The sequence below is a fragment of the Podarcis cretensis genome (assembly GCF_951804945.1).
Source record: "Podarcis cretensis genome assembly, chromosome: 13".
Taxonomy (NCBI): Eukaryota; Metazoa; Chordata; class Lepidosauria; order Squamata; family Lacertidae; genus Podarcis; species Podarcis cretensis.
Genome location: NC_137182.1, coordinates 39,761,245 through 39,780,788, shown reverse-complemented (window position 1 = coordinate 39,780,788; position 19,544 = coordinate 39,761,245). Strand labels below are relative to the sequence as shown.

General features: G+C 46.5%; 1 protein-coding gene across 2 annotated transcripts; it reads left to right on the top strand.

Moving 5' to 3' along the window:
* The first annotated feature begins 9,954 nt into the window (after window positions 1–9,954).
* Window positions 9,955–16,536, top strand: LOC307201752 (uncharacterized protein). 2 transcript variants are annotated; one of them, XM_079951145.1, is made up of 2 exons: window positions 9,955–10,718; window positions 13,339–16,536. In XM_079951145.1, the coding sequence occupies exon 2, from the start codon at window positions 13,381–13,383 to the stop codon at window positions 14,503–14,505; it is 1,125 nt and encodes a 374-aa protein (XP_079807271.1). In that variant the 5' UTR covers window positions 9,955–10,718; window positions 13,339–13,380; the 3' UTR covers window positions 14,506–16,536. The 2 variants fall into 2 exon arrangements, with proteins under 2 accessions (XP_079807271.1, XP_079807272.1); XM_079951146.1 differs by lacking the exon at window positions 9,955–10,718 and adding an exon at window positions 10,834–10,882.
* The last annotated feature ends 3,008 nt before the right edge of the window (window positions 16,537–19,544 follow it).

The following is a 19,544-nucleotide window of genomic DNA, read 5'->3' as shown; positions in this document are numbered from 1 at the left end:
ACTTAAGATTGACTGTGATCTGGAATGTGCTTTTGTAGCCAACAGACTGTGCAACAATTCTATGAGGTGGACAGGAAAGGTGGACGATATTTATTTAAACCGCTATTTTGCCAGATATATATTTTGCCAGATATTTTGCCCATTTCTCTGTCCACTTTTTGCTTCTTGCCATGCCCCCCACAGGCATGTGATGGCCAGAATGTGGACTTTGGGCTGAAAAAAAGGTTTCAGTCAGAGCACATCCTCTCTTATCAACCCTTGGTAGGAAACACAAAAATTTCTCCGGAAATGATGAGCCACTATTATACCATTTTAACAGTCATGGCTTCCCCCAAAGATTCCTGGAAACTGTAGTTGGTTAAGGGTGCTGAGGGTTGTTAGGAACCTCTAATTCCCCTCACGGGAAGACAATTGCCAGAGTTCTCTGGGAAGAGGGATTTATTGTGAAATCACTCTTGAGATTTGTAGCTCTGTGAAGGGAACAGGGGTCTCCTAACAACTCTCAGCACCTTATCAAGTTCCTTGAACTCTTGCCAACTCCCAGTTCTTGTCCTGTGTCAGTTCATCTTTTATTCATTTTCTTATGCAGGCATACAACCTTTTTACTATTTATTATAGTTATTGTTTATTAAATTAAAACATTTGACACCAAAAGCATTCCAAAGATTACAAAATAAAATGAACATACAAATAAACTAGACAGTGTATACAAAGAATCAAGCCTGCACTGTTCTTTTCCTGAGAGTATGTTGCCTTTGAACAAATAAAAGTTACATAATCCAGATATTTCTAAAGACCAGTGGCATAGGTTTCACACCACCTTTCTTGTGTACATAATAAAAGGCCACCAAAAATGTCTCTCTTTTTTACCCTAGGTCAAACGTACCCTTATCAATACGTCAATTAACATGATTTCCCATGCTGTGTTGTACTATTTTGCTGTGTTTCAACTCTTGTAAGTCCCCCCCTCCAAATCTCGTCACTGAGATTCTTGGAGCCCCACCAAGAACTTGTTTATGTAAGCTTTTCTGATTTCCCCCTGTAATAACAGATCCAGTTCAGGTGCTTTGGGGATCCCTTCCCTGCCCCCCGACAATTATTGCTGAGGTTTCATTAAAAATCTTTCCCCAAAATTTGGCAACATACTTACAATCCCACCACATATAAGATCCAACTCCCCAACAGCCCCTCCAACAACACTTTTTACATTTTTTTAATTGTTACAACTTAAAAGGTGTTAAAAATCAGTTCTGCATATTTTAAAGTGATGTTTCCCTAAATTATACTGAAGTATTATTGTATGGGAACTTTCCTCCCAAGGCTTTCCACTGTTCACCTCCTAATATTCCTGTCTTTTCTCATGTTTCTCAGTCCAGCTGCATTTTGCATAACCTAGTAGCGTGGACCCTACTAATAATTTATCAAATATCCCTGCATCATTTCAAACTACAGACCCAACTGTAAACTTGTTCAGCTCCCCTAATTTTAAGGGGAGCACTTTGGAAGAATGGATCACAAACACGTAAGGGGAAGAGACACATCCCCTGGTCATCACAGGTCACTGAGGTTATTTGGTTCACTCCTTTTCAGCCATCAAGACAGCCAAACACACAATAAACAACACATTTACAGAGCCAGAATACAATGGAAGCACATGATCCGTTACAACTATTGCAGAATCATCATTTCCAGAGAAATTTTTGTGTTTCCTACCAAGGGTTGATAAGAGAGGATGTGCTCTGACTGAAACCTTTTTTTCAGCCCAAAGTCCACATTCTGGCCATCACATGCCTGTGGGGGGCATGGCAAGAAGCAAAAAGTGGACAGAGAAATGGGTGTGCCTCTTACCCTCATCAAGAAGGAAACATCCCAGCAAACTCAACGCTAGAGGCTTCTAGATGGACACAAACTTATATATCTATGCAAACAAAAGGCATTATCAAAAATGTTCAAGGACACCTTCCAAGCCAGCCAAAAACAATGGAGGAGGATGCAGAGCCCAGATGGTGTCTGGGGTGAGTGTCAAGAAAGCAAAGGGGAGGGGTTTACATTTGTAGATTCCCAACTACAGTTTTATAGGAATTGCTTGGGTACCAGAACAGTGGGGCTGCTCACTTGCCACCTCACATTCTTCAGCCTTTCTTTTAATTGCTATATGCAGGGAAACAAAATTCATTCAAGTGACAAGGTCTTCCCTGATTATCACTGCATCCAGACGGTAGGGAAAGTTTCGCCTTTTGAATGCCTGCCAGCCAGGCCAACTAGACGCAGGTGGTTCCCCAGAATGCAAAACGGTGGTAATTTCACGCAGTACCATTTAGAATACAGCCATATTTGTATTTCTACTGTATAGTCACACTATAAGCCAAGTCTACACTAGGTGAATGAGGTCTAAGAGCCCAGCACTGCACCATTTTAGTCGACAAGGCTAAACGTCAAGGCAAGTCGACGTTTTAACTTTCCCTCCCAAGTTTTATAAGAAGAAAAGGCGAGTTCCCTGCAAGTAGAAATTAGAGCGATAGGAACAAGGCCGAGCTATATATTTTTCTCCCCCGCCTGAAGTATTAGCTTTTTGCTTCTGCGGGGAATTTGCTAGGTGAGGAAAACCTCAAAAGCGATGGCTCGCAGACGCCAATCTCTCAGCCTAGCCTACTTCCCAGGCTGTTGGGAGGATAAAATGCGAACGAGGCACCTTGCGCTCTTTGGAGGAAAGGTGGGCTAGAAGTGTCTGTATTAACTAAGCAAATGTGTTTAGGATCAGAGCATTTCGCTGTGTTTCCAGAGACGCTCGTACTTCTTCTAAGCCTGTTTAAACCCCGTTACTCCTCCCAAGGAGCCCAGGAGTCCTGTTGAATCGGTCCCCATCACCTGCGGTCTGTTATTACTCACCGCGTCTCTTGGAAGATGCAGGTGCGAAGATCTCCGCGCAGCTTCCCGGCCGACGATGACTAAGGACCAAAATAGGTCCGCCGCCCTACCTCGCCTCAAGGCGGAGGGCGGGGAAGCAGCGGCTGCTGCGCTTTAAAGATGCCAGTCGCTTTTGATTCCGGCGAAATGGAAACCGAAAGCGATTTCGCTCCGTTTGGGAAAGAGGCGGGGAATGTCTCGGAGCTGAGGAGTGGGGCGGGCACTTTTAGAGGGGGATGTGGGGCAAAGACGGTGGGCATTCAGTCCCAAAGGCGGAGAGGTGGAAGAGTCGGTATCTGATACACTACAGAAGGGAGTGGCCAAGATCCAGCCCATCCAGAGACAGCTGTAGTTGGCAGGATTCCTGTCTTGCAAGGGGGTTGGGCTAGATGACCCTTTGGGGTCCCTTCCGACTCTTCGATTCTAGGATCCTTGTGATCTACGATCCCTAAGTTACGGCTGGCTCCAGAGAGACAGATATGGAAATGCCTCCCCTGCTGCCTCAGCGAAAGTGCGTAGTGACTATAGCGGCAGCTCTCACAAGGAAGTCCCACTGAATTCAACAGAGCTTACTGCCAGACAAGGTGGTGTTAGGATTGTAGCCCAAGTCTTTGGGTTACTTTGGCACATACGGTGCACTGAAATCATACGCCTTCCCCCACAAAGAATCCTGGGAACTATAGTTTGTAAGAGGTGCTGGAAATTGTAGCTCTGGGAGAGGAAAAACATAGTTCCCAGGATTAGGGGACCCAATAACTATTAAAAGTGGTGTAAAGCTGTCTGCAGTAGGGTGGACTTTGAGGTCCCTACCAACTCTTAATACTGATTCTCACCTACCCCTCTTCTCTTCCAAAGAAGCACAACCAACCCACTGGGTTTGATACTTGCTATCATTGGTTTTCTCCCAAGAAGCAGGCATCTTTTAATTTCGTGACTGCTGTCACCATCTGCAGTGATCATGGAGCCCAAGAAAGTAAAATCTCTCACTGCCTCCATTTCTTCCCCTTCTATTTGCCAGGAGGTGATGGGACCAGTGGTCATGATCTTTGTTTTTTTGATGTTGAGCTTCAGACCATATTTTGCACTCTCCTCTTTCACCCTCATTAAAAGGTTCTTTAATTCCTCCTCACTTTCTGCCATCAAAGGTTGTGTCATCTGCATATCTGAGGTTGTTGGTATTTCTTCCGGCAATCTTAATTCCGGCTTGGGGTTCATCCTTTCGCATGATGAATTCTGCATATAATTTAAATAAGCAGGGAGACAATATACAGCCTTGTTGTACTCCTTTCACAATTTTGAACCAATCAGTTATTCCATATCCAGTTACCCCTTACGAACTACAATTCCCAGCACTCTTAACAAACCCCAAGGGTCAATGAGTCCAACCCCTGGCAATGAAGGAAGCTCAGCTAAAGCATCCATGACAGAGGGCCACCCAACTTCTGCTTAAAAATCTCCAAGGAAGGAGAGTCCACAACCTGTTCCACTGTTGAACAGCTCTTACTATCAGAAGGCTCTTCCTGGTGTTTAGTTGGAATCTCTTTTCTTGTAACTTGAAGCCATTGGTTTGAGTTCTGCCCTCCAGAGCAGGAGAAAACAAGCTTGCTCCACATGACAGCCCTTAAGGTAGTTCAAGATGGCTATCGTATGAGAAGCAGCTCTCATCTTTTCTTTAGTCTCTGCCTTCTAATCTGTTGGTTCTGTTATGGCTATTAAGTACGGACAGGTGCAGATTGCTGTGCCTGCAACTTGGTGTTTTGTTTTGTTTTTAACGATGCCTCCACACCAAGAAATGTGCAAAAGCACACAGTTTGGCAATTGTGAATTCGCAGTTCCCTGGCTTTGAGTAAATCAGGAGAGATAAAAAGTGAGGGATCTTCCTCCCTTCCCGAGCACATCAGAAATATTTAGAAGCACAGCCAAAACAGAAATGAAAGCTTTGAGGAGTGTGCAGGCATGGAAAAAAGAAAAGCAGAAAATGACAATTGGTTCACATACCCCGAGTGGAGTGTTTAGGAGCCTGATGTTCCCCCAAAATATCAGATTATCGTCATATCAGGCATGGGCATAGGCGGCGGGGGGGGGGCAGCTGTCCCCCCCAGTAACTAAAAATAAATAAAAATACATAAGTAACTGAGATTCTGTCCCCACAACAAGAGACCTGCTCCCCACCACCACCAAAAGGCCTGGCTACACCCATGATAGCAGGTAATCCCAAATTTATAGGTGGGGGGGAGCATCAGGATTTGTGTTTTTTGAGGACTATGGATGTGGGCTATGCAAATTAAATGGGACAAGCCCAAGTCCCTCACAGAACTTAGTTTCTCATCTTTCTAGTGTTAAAGGAAACTGCTGCAAAGGTTAAGTCCACATGCATTTTTTTCTGCAGAAGTGAAAGTTTCATTTCTCAGCTTGGAAGTCGAAGAACAGAAACCAATAGTGCTGCAGTCTTGCTTCATCGGTGAAAATAGGCTAGACATGAGACTGGAGGCGAACCAGCTGGGCTACTGGCCCCAGCCAGGATGTGTAAGATAGGGCCCTTTGCCCTCCTTCTTAAACAGAGGGTCTTTCTTTCATCTCTAGCTGGAGAAGCCAGGGATTGAACTTGGGACCTTCTACAAGTACTTGTAAAGCAGTTGCCTTACCACTGAGCCATGTCTTTATGTTCCCACCTGAGTGTTGTAAATAATGGGTTGACTCTGGCGCAGGCACTGTAATACTGGTTGGCATCTGACTGTCTCAACAGGCAATGGAGTGTGCCTCCGAGGGTGAAGTCAATCTGCGGTGTTAGCAGTACTGAAGTGCTGGGTTTCCTATATTGGCAGGGGGGTTGACTAGAGACCTTTGAGGCCCTTTCCAATTTTATTATCTGTGTGCCGACACATAATAGAGAAGAAAATGACCTGTCCCTGACCCCAAGAGGTTTGCAGCCTATGAAGCAACATGGGGGGAAAGAAGGGAAGGACACTGAGACTAAGGATGTGGAGGAAGGTATCGGGAAGTTGCTGCAACCTGGCCTGGATTTTAAGCAAGTACATACCCTCTAACATTTCTCTGATGAAAACAGGGGCGTCCCATTCCACCATGATAATTTGACTATTTATACACCACACATCTTAATGGGTTGCCCCAGCACTCTGGGTAGCTTCCAACATATACTGTATAAAAACATAAGAAAACATTAAACATTACAAAACTTCCCTATACTGGATTGCCTTCAGATGACTTGGGAGTCGGATAACTCCATATCATCCAACATTTCTCCAGTGAAAATAGGGACATCCTACCATACCCTCCAACATTTCTCCAATAAAAATAGGGACAGTCTGAAGAAAAGCAAGACATTCCAGAATCAAGAAGAAGAAGAAGAGTTTGGATTTGATATCCCGCCTTTCACTCCCCTTCAGGAGTCTCAAAGCGGCTAACATTCTCCTTTCCCTTCCTCCCCCACAACAAACACTCTGTGAGGTGAGTGGGGTTGAAGTGTGACTAGCCCAAGGTCACCCAGCAGCTGCATGTGGGGGAGTGGAGACGCAAACCTGGTTCCCCAGATTATGAGACTACCGCTCTTAAACCACTACACCACACTGGCTCTCAAATCAGGAACTGGGACGGCTTCTCAAAATTAGGGATGCCCCTGGAAAATAGGGACACTTGGAGCATCTGCAGGTAGGCAGGCAGGTGGGCGCTGCTTGAGGACAGAATCAGGTAGGTGGAGCTGTGCCCCATTTGCACTAATGAGCTAGGTTGCACTAGGCATCTTGGGGGAAAGGGCTGGAGACACTGCTTGTCCAATATGGTATTGTTATTGGAAGAAAATGTCTGGAAATGTGTGTGTGCGTGTGTGCATGCGCGCACAGCACCCACCCACAGCATGAGTCTATGACTCTGCTGCTACTGCTACCACAATAGAAGAGAGAGGAGAAGGAGGAGGAGGCGGAGGCAAGTGGCAGGTGTTTGCAGGTGACTTAACATTCCCATCCCTATTTTTCCTCTTTCCCTTTTGTAACAGGCAGCAAAAAGGGCAACAGAGTGGTGAGGATCACAGCACAAGCCTCAAGGGGAGAGAAAGTGCTGAAGGGGTAAGCAGCTGTACTACTCCAGACATTTTTCGATTGGGCAGATTATCTAGATCATATTTTAGTTTTTTTTAAGAGGGCACATAGGGGGACTTGGGGGCCACAAAAACATTTTCACAAAGCAATTGTATCAAGGGGAATGCAGGAGTAGTCAGTTTTAAAGTAGACATCTAAAAATAAATTAAAAGCATTTTTAAAATGGACAAATTAGGGGGTCTCAGAAAATGTTTGGCATCTCAGTGAAGCAGTAAGGTGGAATGAAACATTATTAAGTTTTTTATATTAATAGACAATGGGGGTTCTTGGAGCACCAGAAAAAATGTTTGGTGTCACAGTATCAAAGCAAGGAAGCAGACAGCAATATATATTTTTGAAAATGTGGGGAGCGAACTAAAATAAAATATTTAGGCAGGTTGTGGGTTTGCTGCCCTGATCTAGATCCATTTTAATCTGGGTTCGAGACTAGGTTCCATGCTAAAAAACACCTTGATCACCCTGCTGAATGACCAGCACTGGGAGAAGACATGCAGACAACTGTGATCCAGTCAGTTTTCTTAAGCATCTCTGCAGATTTCAGAATCACAACCACAAGTAGCTTTCTCTAGCCTGGCTGTTCAGGATGGGAGCTGAAGCAACTTTGCTACAGTCGTTCTCATCCTACTTGCTGAAAGACTGTTTCCCAGAAGCTGGTGCTGGAGGAACTTTCTGCTGAGGCCCACAATGCATGTTTTGTGAGGTTCCGTAAGGCTGTGTCTTCTTCCTCACTTTGTTTCAGCATTGCATAAGTCCACTGAATGAAGTCATAGAATTGAACAATTCCCTTGAATTCCACTGCTTATAACTCTTTCTCTCCCCACCCCCCCTTACGTACGTGTGTGTGTGTGTGTGTGTGTGTGTGTGTGTGAGAGAGAGAGAGAGAGAGAGAGAGAGAGAGAGAGAGAGAAGTTTAAGTGAGGCTTACATGTCATACATCTGGTGACGTGGGTCCTAGTCCATGAAAGCTTATGCCACAATAAATGTGTTGGTCTTCTAGGTACCACAAGACTCATTGCTGTTTTGCAGCAACATATTCTGCTGCCCCACTGGGAAGCGTTGATATTTCAGTACTGAATAATTTGAATAGCTATTTTAATTCCTCCCACCAAATGTTTTCTGTAGCAAACAGCAGGCTAAGGTGCCACCTTTTTCTTTCTTTTTTAACAGAAGCATGTTTTTGTTCCTGTAACAACTGCCCAACAGACAGAATGAAGAAGAAGCCCTGCTGGATCAGACCAAATGGCCATTTAATACAGCCTCCTCACAGCGGCCAACCAGATGCCTATAGAACATAAGCACAAAAGCCCTCTCCCCATTTCTGCTCCCTGGCAACTGATATTTCGAGAGACCATAAAGAAGAGCCCTGCTTACGGATTGAGCCAAAGGGTCTTTGGGTTGCCATACTTTGAAGAGAAAAAAAGAGGACATATTTGCCGACATCTACTTTTAACTATTTGAGGGATGCGGGTGGCGCTGTAGGCTAAACCACAGAGCCTAGGACTTGCCGATCAGAAGGTCGGCGGTTCGAATCCCCATGAAGGGGTGAGCTCCTGTTGCTTAGTCCCTGCTCCTGCCCACCTAGCAGTTCAAAAGCACGTCAAAGTGCAAGTAGATAAATAGGTACCGCTCCGGCGGGAAGGTAAACGGTGTTACCATGCACTGCTCTGGTTCAACAGAAGCAGCTTAGTCATGCTGACCACATGACCCAGAAGCTGTATGCTGGCTCCCTCGGCCAATAAAGGGAGATGAGCACCGCAACCCTCAGTCACGACTGGACCTAATGGTCAGGGGTCCCTTTACCTTTACTTTTAACTATGGATCTCTAAGGCAACTCTCATAATGAAAAAGAGGACCTGTCCTGGAAAAAGAGAGTATATGGCAACCCAGCATCCTGTAATCACAGTGGCCAACCAGATGCCTGTGGGAAGCAGGGAAGCAGAGCCTGATTGTAGAACATTAGCCACAAATAGCATGCTCCTCCATGGATTTGTCCAACTCACTGTTTCAGTGTATCTGAAGAAGTGTGCATGCACACGAAAGCTCATACCTAGAACTAACTTAGTTGGTCTTTAAGGTGCTACTGGAAGGAATTTTTTTCTTTTATTTTGTTTTGACTATGGCAGACCAACACGGCTACCTATCTGTCACTTTTAAATGTTGGCTTTTTGCAGTTTAGTAGCGCTGGGGAGACCATGCATTAAAAAGGGACTCAAAAATAACTTAAACAAGGTTTTAATAACAAAAACAAAAACTCCTTATACACTAAATACATCAACAACAAACCAGACCCAACCACCAACCCATCCCCCAGGGTAATGGGAGAGCTAGGTGCTGCTCCTTATATATTACACCCAATTGCTTACACACAGCTTGATTAACACAACTCAGCAGCACCTGCTATGTTTCACAGCTGTAAGACTGGGTCTCGTTATTTGCCCTGGCCCTGGCCCTTAAAGACATACACAACTTGTGAAACAGTAATGAACCTTCACATTTTAAAGTGACCATTCAACATTAAAGCCATCCAGTTTGGTGTTCTCCTGTGGGAGTGAATGCCAAAGTTTAACTATGGTATGCTTTGTTCAAGAAGTATCATAGAATCCTAGAGTTGCAAGGGACCGCGAGGGTCATCTTGTGTAACCCCCTGTGATGCATGAGTCTTTTCCTCAATGGGGGCTGGAACCCACAACCCTGAGATTAAGAACCTCAGGCTCTGCTGACTGAGCTAGCCTTTTGTTTGCCTCGAATCTTCCAACATCCAGCTTCACATGGACCTATTTTATGAGATCGGGAGGTAAACTTATCGCTGTCCAGGTTCGCAAGATGCATATATTTATATATTTCTACCATGCTCCCCGCACCAAATGCCCTTTCCTCCTAAACTAAGAAGCTCAAAGCACTCCATTTTGTGTGGGGGGGGGGGACGGGACTTTTCAAGCTCTACATCTTGTCTGAGTTGTGGAGACCAGAACTCTACACGGTGTTCCAAGCGAAGCTTTTCCCAGCATGGAAAGGGGGGGGGGGTTCTGCCCTTAACATCATCAGCGCAGGCGGCCAAGCGACGAGGAGAAACAGAAAGTCTTGGATTTCCACGACAAAGAGTCCTTTGGCACCCAAAAGACCAGCTGATTTAGTGTGGCGCTATCTGTCATGGAAGAAGACCACAGCTCCTCCGATGCGTGAATCCTCCTCCCAAAGAGGCGTCGAACTGGAATTGGCACACGCGCATCCCCTGTCCCTTTAAAAGAGTTGCATAGAAGGGAGCATTCTGTCAGACGCTGTTTCTCCCAGCACTGCAGCGCTGTGGTGGGAAAAGCCACGTCGAGGGTGGGGGGAATCTCCGTTCTCTGCAACTCTTAAAGGAACAGAATGCCGACAACGACTCAACACCCCCCCTGCACTGAGCAGGCAACCCTGGTTTGGGCTCTCCCAGGTCTCTCCAACCTTCCCCGGGGGGTTCTAGGCACTGGCGGGTCGGCGCTGGGACCCAGGAGGCGCTTCCGACTGGCGCGCTCGCCTTCTCCGCCGGGTCCATCTGCTGGGTCCGTGCGCCTCCCGGATGCCCGGCTCCGACCAGCCCGGCTCTTTTGTTCTGCAGCGGCCGGGCGGCGAGAGGTTTCCCACCGGACGCTCATCTCCCCACCCACCGCCGGCCCATTGAAACCTTCAGTTGCCGCAGATCACAATGCAAAACAGGTAATAGCCGCTGCCTATGCCTCCTGGTTTGGGTGGGTAGCTCTCTCCCTCGCCCCCCGCTCCCCCTTCCTGCCCAGCCTAGATCACAAATGGGGCGGGCGGGGAAAGCTTTGCAGCTCCGGGCGCCAGGAGGAAGGGAGGGAGCAGGACCCTCGATCTGCGAGGTGGACGAGAGATGGTTTGCATTGCAACGGGTCTGCTCCCTTTAAGCGAGACTTGTTTGCGTTTAAAGGATCGGGGTCGAGCCGGGGATTGTTGTGATGAAGATGATTTTAACGCAAATGGTTCTTCTAATGCATTCCTCCCCCTCTTACCGTTCCCTATCCAAGGGGAATCCAGCTCCCCTAGAAACCCCTTCTGTTTGTTTGTTTATTTATTTATTTTTAAATAATCCCAAATGCCTTCGGGCTGGCTCGTGATGGGAGTGAGGGAAGGGCACTCAGCACATGCCCAGAGGTGCCCTCTTCCCTATAGTCGAGCAAAATCAGCCCAAAAACAAAACACAAAAGAGGGGGGGCACTCAGGATCGTTCTAGAATCTGTCGCTAGATTCTGGAAGATTCATTGGCCTAAGGCTGCCAAAGTCTCAGTTCAGATTAAGCAACGAAGCTGGTTCTTATGTTATGGCTGTGACAGGGACTTGGTCACAGGAATTTAGCTGAAAGATTGTGCATGACTCCCTTTTATCCAGTGTTAACAATCTGTAAGATTGGTGGATTGTGGAAATGAAATGAATTGGATGTTGCTGATGGGGGAATCTCTTTTCCTAATTCATATTGACAGCAACATGGTGAATTTATACTCTCCCTATTCATCTTTTCTTTTCCCCCTTAACATTTCCAGTAGTGGATGCTCTTGGACTTTAGCATTTGTTTGTTTAGAAAAGTGCAAAAGAGCTGGATTTGGCAACTTGATGCATAGCATGATAGCTTTAAAATGAATGAACCAGGGTTGTTTTTTAAAAGTATTTCTCAAAGTTAAATTTTGAAAGTAGGGTTAGAAAATGGTCAGAATTCAAACGCAATCCACTGAAACATTGCCAAGCTTCAGATCTGTGCAAAATGTAATTGCCGTTCTAGTCGGTTCTATTTTGTATTTCAACATATTTCTGTAGAACTGGACGAGCAGCATCTGGAGAAAGTATTTGCAGAGAAGCTGGGAGACTGCTCTTTATCAGCAGATACCAGTTAAAAATGTATTAATATTCTGCTTAGACTGTTTTCTAGGGCTGTTTGGAAATGGGTTCCAGAGCAGAACAGACTCAGCTCTGAGTCCTGCATTATAGCTGTGCCAAGAGATACCCGCTAGGTTTATCTCCTGGTAATACAGATCTACATCTAAGTAATGGCAAGAGGTAATTCCCAGCAGATAAGCAAGTGAGTTTCTGCAGCTGACATCTGCTGTATCTTGGGGATAGACGGCAACCCCCAAGGAGCCCTGGGAATTACATAGTTTGTGTGAACGATCTTTAGGGTACATATTCAGATGTCCTAAGCGTTCCTCCTGAATGTCTGTAAACAAGTCTGCTCTACTTGCAAAAATGTGATGCACATTGCAATAAGGGATATAAGGCAAGGGTCACACATAGAATTGCAGTCTCCTTCTTTCTATCCTTGCCTCAGAGTCAAAGCCCCCACCTCCTATGCACGATCAAACTTGGTTTCTTCTCAGTTATCTGGAATAGCTACCCAGTCTGCATCCTTGGAATGGCTAATTCAGTTTAGAATTCCCACTTCACTCATGAGTGCATATTGAAAGCTGGAGGAAAACTGCACGCTTCATCTGTTCTGGGTATGGCAGGATGGTTAAAATTAGATTATTGGTGTTAACAGATCTTAAGTATGAGTATCGCAGACCCTCTTGCTGATGCAGTGCATGTTCATATATGAAGTTAGGGTGCACTGGCATGCAAATGTCATGAATGTACAGTGAATAACTGTACACACAGTTATTCACAGACGTAAAATGCATGTCTTTGTGTATATGTTTTTGCTCACAGATACCTTGTAGACATATGCATGTTTGCATTCCCATCCACAAGGGAAGATGTTATCTGCAAGACTCTCTTAAGACCAATTTAGACTGTGCACATGTGCAGACACTGTGCACCATTATATCCATGCACATACAGATTCAGGTAAGTGTGCACAGAGTGCACATATACAGTTAGGGTTTCTTTGAAATGTTTTAGATTTCAGCCCAATTTGGAGGAGGCAGTAACTGGTGAGGAGGCTGGGGAATTGGAATCTCATTCATAGTTTATGTAACTTGAGGGTTAACCCTGCTGAGTTCAAAAGGAATCACTTCCGTAAATGTTGCACTCTTGATCTCTAAGGTGCCCCAGTGCTTTTTGCCACTGTAATTTAAGGCGCCTAGGGTACTAGCCAAATAAGTCACACTCCGAGTAGACCCACAGAAATCAGTGGGCCTACGCTGAGTGTGGCTCAGTTGGCTATCACCCCATGTCTTTTGGAATGAGTACTTGGATGTATTCTCGGGGTCTGAAATGCAAAGATGGTAGTGGCGCTTATACTTTCGCAGAAGACCAAATGCATTGCTGGGGTGGCGGGGTCTTCCTGGTGGGCTTCTCTGTGGTTCTCACTGTTCTCCCGTCTCCGCAGCGATGTCCCTGTAGCTGAACGCGCTCTTGTTCCTGGTGCCCAATGGAGCCATCTCACAGGTGGCATGTCGACAGGGGTGATGGGCATCCAGCGGAGCTGCAGGCAAAGGCTCGGGTGCTGGTGCCAGGCGGGAGTAGTTGGCCACGAGCGGAAAACCATGGCAGCGTCGGGCTTGAAAACCAGGTGATAGAAACCTGCCCCCCAGTTCCTTGGGCTCACTATATGCAGACCCCACTCAGCAATGACAGCCCCCAGAACCACACGGCCCTAGAGGACAGGCCTTCTCATCCCGAGATCTACAGCATTGCCCTGTGGGGGCCCAAACTGCATTCGGCGCTGACCAGGCACAGAGGGGGGCAGTCCAATGCACAGGCCTCCCCTCCGGCCTCCAAGCATCTTGATCCGCCAGGAGAGGGAGACGCTGCAGATGAAGGGTCCATGGTGTTGATTGATGCTGAGGGGGTGCCCCACACTGTGTCCCGCCAAGAGGTCGAGCAGGCTGGGCAGATGCAATCCTCTGAGCCCGAGCTATTGGCATCAGCCCCGCCACCCCGGCAGCTGTACTTCTGCCCCATTTGCCTACGGACGTTCCTGTACCAGTCGGACCTGGAGCGCCACAGCATCACCCATTCGGAGAGCAAGCCGTACGTGTGCCGTGAGTGCGGCAAGGCTTTCAAGCGCTCCTCGCACCTTCAGAGGCACAAGCACATCCACACCGGCGAACGGCCCTTCAGTTGCCCGGTCTGCCGCAAGGGCTTCCGGGAATCCGGGGAGCTCCTGCGCCACCAGCGAGTCCACACCGGGGAGAAGCCGTACCAGTGCCAGATCTGCCGGTTGCGCTTCACGGAGCGCAACACCCTCCGCCGACACGCCAAGCGCAAGCATGCCCGTGAGACCTACTACCAGCGCTCCGTCGAGGAGGGAGGCGGCAGCTGGACAACGGCAGGAGACTGGGAATCAGAAGTGGTGGCGGGAAGCGGTGACTGGGGGCCGGAGGAACTTGGGAGTGGCTGGACCAACGAATCAGTGGAGGACTGGGTCGGGGATGGGAGCCACTGGGGAGAAGCTGCAGAAGGCGGGGCAGGAAGCACTCCAGTAGCTATGTCACAGATACCAGAGACAGAACACAGCAAGGACAAAGACAAGCCTGGGATCCAGCCCTCATAAATATGCAAAAACTAGGGGGGGGGGGCGGGGGGCACCAGGGACTGGGACATGTACTCTGCCCTGCCACTGTCTAAAAGGACTTAAACCTCTGTAACTGCATTGAGACTTTTCCCGCCCCCTCAAGTGAGGGCATGAGACTGAGGATAGGACCATTTCCTAGAGCTGCTCTAGAATATTATGGCCTTTGAAGTATCAATGGGTGGGCATCACCAAAGACTGGAGAATGCTACTGGTGGACAGGGAAACATGACTGTCCCCTCCTTCCAACAATTATATCATGACATCTGGAGCTGTTGAGGGATTGGAGAAACAGTGTTATGTGTTAAACTCTGTAGCAGAGTATAGCAAATGAAACTGGGGAATTTGCTGTTTCTTGTGGTTTCCCAGAGGAATGGGCACTGGGTGATGTGTGCTCCTCTCCCGGTTGTACCAAACAAAATGCCGATACACGTTGGTCCTCTGTAAGATTATTTGCCCCATTCTGAGTTGCTTTCTTGGCTCCTCCATGCAGTGGGGCATTTTCAAGTTTGCAAACTTTTCAATGAATTAACATATGCAAAAGAGCAGTTGTCTCCTTTTTCCTCCTTCCTCGTTCTTCCCCTGCCCCCATCTTTCCAAAAAGTGTGATCTAAGGTTTGGAGATCTCTCCCTCAGCCCATAATGTGCGTGCTTGAGTCTAGAGTTTGAGGGAATTGAAAAATCTGGGTACATGTGGAGTTCTATGTCTTTGTGTATATGTGTGTGCACTTCTCGATAGGTGTGAGGCAAAATCCTAATGTGTAGTCAGAGATCCAATTTGAATACATGTCTGGAAGTGAAGGACTGAAAGGAAGGACAAAGGGAAGCACAACAGGCCCCAATCCCTCCCTTCTACACACTGCAGCTTTCTCCCGTTTCCCTCTCAACATCCAGAGATGATGTGCACTTAATACCTCAGTCCTAAGCACATACACTTACAAGTAAATTGCATTCAAATCAGCCAGAATTACTTTTAAATAAATGTGTTTAGGTCTGAGGTGTTAGGCCATCATCTGGTCCAGAGTGCCACATGAAGCAAGATCTTGACAAAGAATGAGCAGGGCAGATGTGCCGGTGCTACCACTGCACCACAAAGGTTAAAGTCTTGAGACATCAATGTTTTGTGAAAAGTGTTGAAAATTCTGTGAGGAATCTCAAGCCCCTTCACAGAACTTACATTTCCCACTACTGTACTTGTAGACTGTTCAACCCATATACTTTTGGGCTTCTCATCTAAAATTTCCCCCCTAGCAAATTAAAAGAAGTGGGAGGCAGCAAGTTTACATAAACTCACAATGTTCTCTTTGGGAAAGAACATGGCTGCTTTCAGTGGAGGCCCCCATTAGGGCAAATAGGGCAACACCCCACCAACCATAGTCTGCTTCCTGCCAGCTGCCAGCCGCCTGCCTTCTTACATACAAGCAGCCTGGGGTGGCTGTAGCAGCTTCCTCCTCCTTAGTCTCTGTGTTCGCCCTTGTAGAACTCACCAGGGGAAAGGAATAGGGACAATTGTTTGGCTCTGGCTCCATCTACTTTTGGGCTCTCTGCTTTCTGCTGTACCAGTTCCAGTGTGCGGCAGTCACCACTGGCTGTTTTAAATGGTTCCAAAAAGAGCTAGCCCTACCATTAGGCAGAGTGGAGCAGCAGATTATGGGGAGATAGAGTGGCATCGAAGTGTTGGAGGTCACATCTGTGTGTGGCATACAACCTGCTCTGCACCTTCTAAACTAGCCTACTGACCTCAAGCATGGTAGAGGCTGCCGCCCCGTTAGTTGCCAGTCCACTTAGTGGAATGAGAGGAGGCGCCATCTTGTCCTTCACCTCTGGCAGCAAATTGCCTTGTGTTGGACAGTGTCCCAATCAGGATATATTTGGAGGGAAGCAAAAGGGGAATTTGAGCTTTGGCAATGTCTGTCTGACAATTTGAAGGCGACTTCCCTAATCAAACACAAGGCATCTCTTACAGGGCAGAACACATGGGAGGAAGAGTATGAGTGAGCATGCTGCAGATGGGAGAGAAATCAGCATGGTGATTCTCCATTATTTCTGTTTAAAAAGTGTAGGCTTTTGATACAAGTAATGGTTAGAATCCAAAAAGGGGCAATGTCTGCAAACTGAGACCACGCTGTAATATTACCGTGACCCGGAGTTTTTTAATTATTTTACATATATTTGGCATGTGATGTACATGAGGGTTGGATGTTTTCTCCTGTCTTTATGCTGTTGCACTTGATCTGAACTGAGATTTGCCCAGGTGCGTGATTGCACAAGCATTCAATGACCTGCTTACAAGGTCACATCCTTGTACTCTGTGTTACGTCAATATGAAAATAGCTAACATCCCCTTTCTTCCTTCCTCACAATCATAACTGCAGATTGAGTCTCCCATTTCATTTATGGCTGCTTCCTTGCAATTCCTTTCCTAAACCAAGTTCTTATTACACAAGTAACAAGCAGTGTAGAAGCAGCTTGAGAAATTGTTGGCTGCTCAGTCACAACTTATGAATGCACAGTGGCTCCCCATATGGATCTGCCACTATCAAGTGGTTTTCTTCATGGCACTGCAAAACACTCCTACCAGTGGTTTACAGCAGCTCAGAGAGAAACAAGAGTGGAGGTCCACTGCTCACTGTTAATGACATAATTCCGTTACTGATTCAGTTTCAAGTGGTGTGTCTGACAAGGTGTCTGTCCAAGCTGATGCTAAATGAGAACTTTATGAACATCCTTGTGGCAGTTGGAGAAAGCAGGGTTGGTTGTATCACTCCATGCTACTGAAAATGATGTGGACCCCCACCTTTCTAAATTGCAGATGATAAGAGGTGACATGGGTTGAACAGTCTGCATGAGATAAGGAGCTATGAGAGCACTCAAAAATTCATTTTTGTAGATACCACTGCTTGCACCTCCAGAATTTCTCTTGAAGCCTAATTTCCTGTATCAAAAGCCTAACAGGGAGCAGAGAAGGCTTCATTACAAGTGTGTCGTGTGAGAGAGAGAGAGAGAGAGAGGGAGGGAGGACAGAAGCTGGGATAACTCAGTCAGTAAATAATCTCAGGGTCATGGGTTTGAGCTACGTGTTGGGCAAAAGATTCTTGCATTGCAGGGGGTTGGACTAGATGGTCCTTGTGGTCCCTTCCAACTCTACAATTCTATAATTCTATGAAATGAGTGGACAAGAGGGTGCATGTATGTGTGAGAGTGCCTATTTTCAGCAGAATGGCAAATTAAAACTAGCAATGTGGCACACACACACACGCGTGCACACACACACACGCGCACACACACACACACACACAGTCTCCCATCCCTACTCTATTAGTCACACCTTTTTAAGCTTTAAAAAGGGAAGCCAATATCTAAAATCTTGCTCATGCTAGCTGTACTGTTATCAAGGTCATTTCTATTCTCTATAGACAACACTACAAGAGGCAGGGGAAGAATGTGTAAACACCCGCTCTGAAAATAATCATCATCTCGTCCTCCCTTCCACTGATGTAGCTGGCCCTGGCAAGCCACTCAAAATTGCAGCTGGTGGATAAGCAAGCAAACTTTGTTTTCCATTTTGCCCCCTGAAACATATGAGAGAGCCTACCCACTTAAAGCCCTTTCCCCCAGCTAATTTCCTCCCCCTAGTGCCACCAGAGATGAAGACAGTGTGTTCCAGGTCTGAAACCTGACTAGCATTGTAAAATATGGCGCCCTGTCTCGTGGAGGCCTTGCAGCCCATCCAACAAGATTGCCTCTCTTCCCATCAAAGGCTCTCCCTCTCTCTCTCTCCGCAAGCGGCATGTGAGCTGGAGGAATGGAGCCAAGCTTTTGCCTTGAACTACCTCCAAGGCTGTCTTGTATGCCCAGGCCTCCAAGTTATCTTTGTTGCCATGGAGACCACCTTGAGCACACAGTTGGGTTGTTACAAGCAGAATCTTTGTTAAGAAGGGCCTCAAGGCCTTGGCTGTCGTGAAGGCTGAAGGATTAAATGGAAACACACTGTCGCATCACTGTTTTCCTTTTTAGCCACGGGGATATGAAGCTCTTAAAAAAGAGAAACAAAATTATGGAAGCTAGGATTTGGGATTCTCTCATTGTAATACTCCATGCCAGTATTATTTATGCTAGCTGGGTTTTCCCTCCCCTATGGGAGATAGCCAGAGACATCTGTTAAACCACTGGTCCAGTCCACACCACACCTCATGGTGGCTGCTGGTTTGGATTATTTGGGGGGTTTTGTTTTGGGAAGCTAATGCCACATTTAAAGATAGACAAATGGCCCTGTGGTGTTCCCTGTGAGGATGGAACTGACACCATGAGGACCTTTATCCACACAACATTGTCACTCAAAATGGCAGGCTGCATGGGAGGAGGTTTGCTCACAAACACCCCAGCCCATTATCTGTTATTTAATGGCACTGTGTGAAGTGATATGGAAGTTCTGCCTGTGGTTGTTTGGCTCACTGATTCACACATGCAGAGTTGATGCTCCAGTCCTCAGATGATAAATAGGCATGTGTGTCAACCACGCCTTAAAGAGAGAGACAAGAGTCCTAAGAGCTGGAGGTGAGGTTATCCGTACCTTTAGTACTCTCTTTCCCCCCCCCTCCTCCAACCACACGCACAACAAAATCCAAAGAGAACCATTCAAATTAGAGCTATTTAAAACCTAAAGGTTCTGGTCTGTCCCTTTATTATACATTTATTGTATTTATAACTGTATTTTTATTTAAGAAATTATGTAATCTGCCTTGAGGGCCCAGTTTGGGGACTGAACGGTGGGATAAAAAAACAACAACCCTTAAATAAACAGACTAAATAAAATTCCCCTCAGGTTTCCTGTGTTTCTGGATATGGAAGACTGAGTGTTGGTAATACACATATTTAATATAAAAATAGCGGGGTCAGGGCTCCTTGCTAGATGCCATGCCTGCAGATGGTTTACAAGCAGTTGGAATTTCACTGGGCCAAAATTACGTAAGAGTAAGCTATATAACTAGAATTTTTCTTCTGTGTTTTATCTTCCTGCT

Bases quoted from the DNA above. Each gene is read 5' to 3' on its own strand.
- LOC307201752 (XM_079951145.1), top strand. From the start codon at position 13,381: ATGGAGCCATCTCACAGGTGGCATGTCGACAGGGGTGATGGGCATCCA.